The sequence below is a fragment of the Punica granatum genome, chromosome 6 (assembly GCF_007655135.1).
Source record: "Punica granatum isolate Tunisia-2019 chromosome 6, ASM765513v2, whole genome shotgun sequence".
In the NCBI taxonomy this organism is placed as follows: Eukaryota; Viridiplantae; Streptophyta; class Magnoliopsida; order Myrtales; family Lythraceae; genus Punica; species Punica granatum.
Window position 1 is genome coordinate 26,008,504 of NC_045132.1, and position 6,000 is coordinate 26,014,503.

Genomic DNA, 6,000 nt, shown 5'->3' on the forward strand with positions numbered 1-6,000 from the left:
ATATATCTATATTTATATATCGTCTAATGTTAACACCTTTAAAAAATTAGAAAATCTGAGGAAACGGACCTCGTGTAACTTTCGGAACTGTGAATTTTGGACTTCGATTCTCGTCAATGAAACTTTCGTGGCATTTCTAATTTAACTTTCTTTATTCTTATATTAGACTTTAAATTTTCTTTATAATAAAAAAAATTCAAAAATTTTAAAAGTTCTTGCCCAACTCCTACCTTATACTAGAACAACTATATCGATCCAAAAGAATTAAAATAAACTACGAGATGCAATATAATTAGCATAACTTTATTTTTCATTTATGGACTTTAATACAATGCCGGGATTGAAATGCACTAGAAATAATAGGTGATTATGATTCATAATTTAATTTGCCGAAAAAACTTCGTGATATTAAAAAAAAAATTGTGTCGGCCCATTAGTTAAAAAAATAAACAGCTTGCATTATTTATGAGTGGAAAAACCCATATGTGCCGATTTTATTGGGAGAAAGAAATGGAAGTTCATAATTGAAGCTCTCTCTCCTCTTAAGTCTCTTTTTGGGCATAATCCCCTCAAGAAAATGGATAAAATCCTTTAAAAAAAAATAAGAACTTGCATCAGCAAGATCTTATGTACTTTACTTCGATTTTCTTTTGTTTTTTCAATTCTTTTATCATTTTTCTCTCGTGAAAATTGGTTCTTTTTTGTTCTACTTCCATGTGTCGTCCTCCACCTGAATCCTGAGCCATGCCTTCCCTTCAGGACAAACAAACTCTCTTGCAAGCTCCAATCTTTCTTCCAATCTCGCCTACCCTTCGAGAATCCTGATTCTGGGCCTCTCTCCTTCCGGCATTTCGTACAGTGAACAGTATCTCTGAGCTGCCGCATTGTGGTACGTTGTCCTGTCCCTGCTCTTCTCTGTTCTGTACTGTCCTGATTCTGCCACCACACAGACCATGTTTGAGTCTGAGTTTGCTGATGGGAAGAGATTAAGGTTTTGTGCGTCACTTGCCTTGTGGTGGCTGCTCACGGTGGCTTACAGTGCCACTGACCCGAATGACCTCAAAGTCCTTGACGATTTTAGGAAAGGGTTGGACAACCCCGAGCTTCTTGAGTGGCCCGTCAATGGCGATGACCCATGTGGGCCCCCCAAGTGGCCTCACGTTTACTGTTCGGGTGATAGGATTGCCCAGATTCAGGTCCAGGGTTTGGGGCTGAAGGGGCTGCTGCCTCTCAATTTCAATCAGCTCTCAATGCTCAGCAACATAGGCCTCCAGAGGAACGGATTCTACGGTGCGCTCCCCTCTTTCAGCGGGTTGTCGGAGCTCAGGTTCGCTTATTTGGATAACAATAACTTCGACACCATCCCGCCAGGATTTTTCGACGGGCTGAGCAGCTTGCAGGTCTTGGCCTTAGACTACAACCCGCTCAATAAGACCAGCGGGTGGTCGTTGCCCCCTGAGCTGGCGACATCAGCCGAATTGACGAACCTCTCCCTTATAAATTGCAACCTTGTGGGCCCGCTCCCTGGTTATCTGGGCGAGTTGCCATCTCTCACAGTTCTGAAACTCTCGTACAATCGGTTATCGGGTGAGATCCCAGCGAGCTTCAATCAGTCTATGACGCAGATTCTGTGGTTGAATGATCAGGACGGTGGAGGGATGAGTGGTACATTAGATGTGATTCCCTCGATGCTATCACTAACTCAGCTTTGGCTTCATGGGAACCGATTCTCGGGGACGATTCCAGAGAATATTGGAGCCTTGAGCTCTCTTAAGGACCTAAACCTCAACCAGAACCAGCTCGTGGGTCCCATTCCCGAGAGTCTGGCTCGTATGGAGCTTGAAAAGTTGGACTTGAACAACAACTTGTTTACGGGCCCGATACCAAAGTTTAAATCGGTTAATGTCTCTTGTGATTCGAACTACTTCTGTCTGCCTGACCCGGGAATTCAGTGTGCTCCTCAAGTTAATGCACTTTTGGGTTTCGTTGCTGCTGTTAATTACCCGGAGAATCTTGTCAATCAGTGGACTGGTAATGATCCGTGTGAAGGCCCGTGGTTTGGGTTGAGTTGCAATTCGATGTCTAAAGTGTCCATCATCAATCTCCCTAGGCATAACCTAAGTGGTACTCTCAGTCCTTCAGTTGCGGACTTGGATTCACTTCTCGAGATCAGGCTTGCAGGCAACCAGTTACATGGCCAAGTTCCTGAGAACTATACTGAACTCAAGTCATTAAGATTGTTGGATTTAAGTGGAAACAGTCTCCAGCCTCCGTTGCCCAAGTTCCGGAACAGCATAAAGGTTGTGATTGAGGGAAATCCTTTATTGGTCAACCAAAAAATGCCGAGACCGGGGCCCTCTGCAGCACCGTCTCCCGATAGTTCACCATCTCCAACAAATAGAACATCAACAAGTGACCCACTTCCAACGAATTCGAAAGGCTCAAAGACCCCTCTCAAGGGCTCGAACTCTGGACCTGCTCCGACCCAAGTTCAACCTCAAATGAGAAGAAACAGACACTACAAACTCATTCTGGTGGGCTTTTCCGTTCTAATGATAGTCCTCCTTGTGATTCTTTTATCGGTATATTGTTGTTGGAAGGGGAAGAAGAAAGCCAGTGTCGAGGCTCCAAGCTCTATTGTTGTGCATCCCAGAGACCCATCAGACCCAGAGAATCAAGTCAAGGTAGTGGTTTCCGATCATACCAATATGAGCCTTTTTACCCATAGTTCTGGAAGCAGACACAGCACTGGGACAGAAAATTCTCACATGGTAGAAGGTGGAAATATCATCATCTCCGTTCAAGTTCTTAGTAAGGTGACAAAGAATTTCTCGCCGGAAAATGAGCTAGGACGAGGCGGATTTGGGACTGTTTACAAGGGAGAGCTCTATGATGGAACCAAAATCGCCGTGAAGAGGATGGAAGCTGGGCCGGCAAGCAGCAAGGCCCTAGATGAGTTCCAGTGCGAGATTGCTGTGCTATCAAAAGTTCGGCACAGGCACTTGGTCTCCCTTCTTGGGTACTCGATCGAGTCTAATGAGAGGCTCTTAGTTTACGAGTACATGCCTCAGGGAGCTCTCAGTAGACACCTATTCCATTGGGAGGCGAACGGGCTCGAGCCCCTCTCATGGAAGAAGAGGTTCACAATTGCCTTGGACGTGGCCAAAGGGATGGAGTATCTCCATAGCCTTGCAGGCCAGATTTTTATACACCGTGACCTTAAGTCCTCGAATATTCTTCTCGGAGATGATTTTCGGGCCAAAGTTTCTGACTTTGGGCTCGTAAAACTCGCACCTGATGGAGAGAGGTCTGTCACAACCCGACTTGCCGGTACTTTTGGGTACCTTGCTCCCGAATATGCTGGTATGTGGGTAGTTCTCTATTTTGTTATATGGACATATTTTGAATGGCATGCTAACTGCCAAGTAAATATGATCTTTCTCGAGAATCAGGAAATCTGTACTTTAGTTCATTACGAACTTACGATATTAGGTATATTAATTAATCTGATTGCTGTAAGTACCGAATGCTTCAACCAATTTTATGCTGGAAGAATGGCACTAAAATAAAGCCGAAGAAAAATAAAATAATGAAAAGAAGTTGGCCAATTGATCATGTCCAATGAATCAATCTGATTGCTATTCAGCAAAAAAAAAAAAGAAAGAGAGTCAATCTGATTGCAGTGCATATGGACATGAATATCTTTCTAATTTTTTCTCTGTGGGTATCAGTTATGGGGAAGATCACTACGAAAGTGGACGTGTTCAGCTACGGAGTGGTGCTGATGGAACTCCTGACGGGATTGACAGCCCTCGATGAGAGCCGCCCAGAGGAGAGTCGCTACCTGGCTGAGTGGTTCTGGCGGATCAAATCGAGCAAGGAGAAACTCACCAAGGCTCTCGATGGGGCAGTCGAGGCGAATGAGGAGACCCTGGAGAGCATATCCATAGTGGCTGATCTTGCAAGCCTATGCACTGCACGGGAGCCCAACCACAGGCCGGACATGGGCCACGTGGTTAATGCACTGACCCCACTGGTTGAGAAATGGAAGCCGACGAACGATGAGTCAGATTCTCCTTTCGGGATCGATTTTGGCCTCCCACTACCGCAGATGTTGAAGGTTTGGCAGGAAACAGAGAAGAATGAATCGGGTAGTACTACTACTCTTGATGACAGCAGCGGAAGCATTCCTGCCCGACCCACTGGGTTCGCGGAGTCCTTCACTTCAGCAGATGGTCGATGAGTAACAAAGGTGATTATATATTACTGCAAATTGCCATGCGTCTTTCACTTGAGATTACTCCCTATATTTTCCAGGACGGCCTCGGTCGTTTGATGTATGTAGCATTATTTTTAACTCGTTTGTTCTTCCTTATGCGTCTCTGTTTCATTCTGTAACTTGAAAGAGGAGTGGATTCAGTTCATTAGTTATGCAGATACAGACAAGTTTCATCACAGTGAATACGTATAGTGTCTTTGTTGATGTTGCTCTGCTGCATTGAGTTTCAAGATGCATGTACCTTGTGTATGTTCGGAGCCCATTGAAATATATGAAACACCCAATTCTTATCTGCCGACAGGAAAACAAAATGCATTGCGCCCGTTTTGTACATTGTATTGTTACCATGCACTATATTATGTGGTTCCAATTCTTCTCTTAGGCTATTAGCCATAGACGACTGACATATAGGGAGCAGACAAACATATATATGACAAACCCCCAAAAAGAAGCAACTCAAAAACGTCAAGACTGACTTCAGCTGGTGAGACTGACTAACGTCATTTTCGGGGAGAACCAAAAGGAAGGTTAGTTTTCATTCCCCTAACTGTTAAAAAACGACTCGGGACGGACACTTATGGAGTCTGGGGTAGACTCTTTCGGTTATCGGGTTTCTTAGGAGCCGAACCGTGATGGTGCAGCGGATCAGGACCTGAAGGAACCCTTCTTAGCTCTGACTCTACCATCTCCCCTCCACCTTCGCTCTTCTCAATCCCTCCCGGGACAGCTCCAATGGCATTCGATACCAATGGAGGATCCTCCACAGCCACTAAGACCTGCAACATCGACATCTAATAAGGGTGACGGTTCTGATGTCGAACCGGAATGTTTTAACAGCCCGACAACTGAAAACGGATGCCATCGAAGAAACTCACCTTTCTGATGCTCACTGTCGTCAACGGAGCTGACAGAGTGGAGGCTCCCAGGAGCAGCAAGCACACGGCCATTAAAGCTGCAGACGAAGCCATCTTATGAACCTCCTATGGGAAGACTTCACCTTATCAACAGAGACGGTACAGGTGAGAGGTGTGAAGAAGAGGGAGAGCTGGAGGCAAGGCATTTATAGGGAAGCCATGGAAGCAGGAGCGGATCATCATCTGCACAAGAGATGAGGATGCTCTGTCCCAAATGATTGTTCCAGCAGCCATTTTTTGAAGAATAGATATGGAGAGAGATCACTGTGATGGCATAAACAGATTCCCCTCTTCCTTCTCTCTCTCTCTGTTTATCTCTGCGTCAGGTGACGGCGACGGCGACGGCACCGGCGGAGCGTCAGAAGGGAAAGGCTGGAGCTTGCCCTTCCACTATGTGATTGACGGGAGACATTGCTGACGGCAGCAGAGGTCGAAGAAGGAAGAAAGACCAGTGTCAAATACCAACCGTACGATCGTACGACTTTTGTCCAACTCCCTCATCTGTTGTCTCCCCTGTGTTAGGAAGAAAGTGGTGCAGTGAAAAATACCTTCTCGTCTCCGAATCAAAACGTCTCAGATTACTATTCTTGTCTATGGGCTTTCGTGTTTCTTTATTTTTCGAGACACAAGGACGCTCTTATTTATAAATCGGAATTCATCGTGACTAGATACTAATTGTATGAGATGACACATACATAAATATAATCTTCTAAATCATGTCAAATTTGATATCTTTTTCATTCTCTATAATAGTTTCGAATGATGAAATTTCATAAAAATCCATCTACTGCATTCATTTCATTATGC

The 6,000-nt window shown here is 44.9% G+C and overlaps 2 protein-coding genes across 2 annotated transcripts; one reads left to right on the forward strand and one right to left on the reverse strand.

Moving 5' to 3' along the window:
• Positions 1–505: 505 nt before the first annotated feature.
• Positions 506–4,577, forward strand: LOC116211478 (receptor protein kinase TMK1-like). Its single transcript, XM_031545881.1, has 2 exons — positions 506–3,363; positions 3,732–4,577. Exons 1-2 carry the CDS (start codon positions 954–956, stop codon positions 4,241–4,243), a joined length of 2,922 nt encoding a protein of 973 aa, XP_031401741.1. The 5' UTR covers positions 506–953; the 3' UTR covers positions 4,244–4,577.
• An 8-nt stretch (positions 4,578–4,585) lies between these two features.
• LOC116211479 (protein CLAVATA 3) lies at positions 4,586–5,435 on the reverse strand. Its single transcript, XM_031545882.1, has 2 exons — positions 5,155–5,435; positions 4,586–5,055 (listed from the first exon to the last, which is right to left on the reverse strand). Exons 1-2 carry the CDS (start codon positions 5,245–5,247, stop codon positions 4,855–4,857), a joined length of 294 nt encoding a protein of 97 aa, XP_031401742.1. The 5' UTR covers positions 5,248–5,435; the 3' UTR covers positions 4,586–4,854.
• Between the last annotated feature and the right edge of the window lie 565 nt (positions 5,436–6,000).

Bases quoted from the DNA above. Each gene is read 5' to 3' on its own strand.
- LOC116211478 (XM_031545881.1), top strand. From the start codon at position 954: ATGTTTGAGTCTGAGTTTGCTGATGGGAAGAGATTAAGGTTTTGTGCG. The intron at 3,364-3,731 runs GTATGTGGGTAG...TGTGGGTATCAG, and splicing joins CCTTGCTCCCGAATATGCTG to TTATGGGGAAGATCACTACG.
- LOC116211479 (XM_031545882.1), bottom strand. From the start codon at position 5,247: ATGGCTTCGTCTGCAGCTTTAATGGCCGTGTGCTTGCTGCTCCTGGGA. The intron at 5,056-5,154 runs GTGAGTTTCTTC...TCGATGTTGCAG, and splicing joins CGACAGTGAGCATCAGAAAG to GTCTTAGTGGCTGTGGAGGA.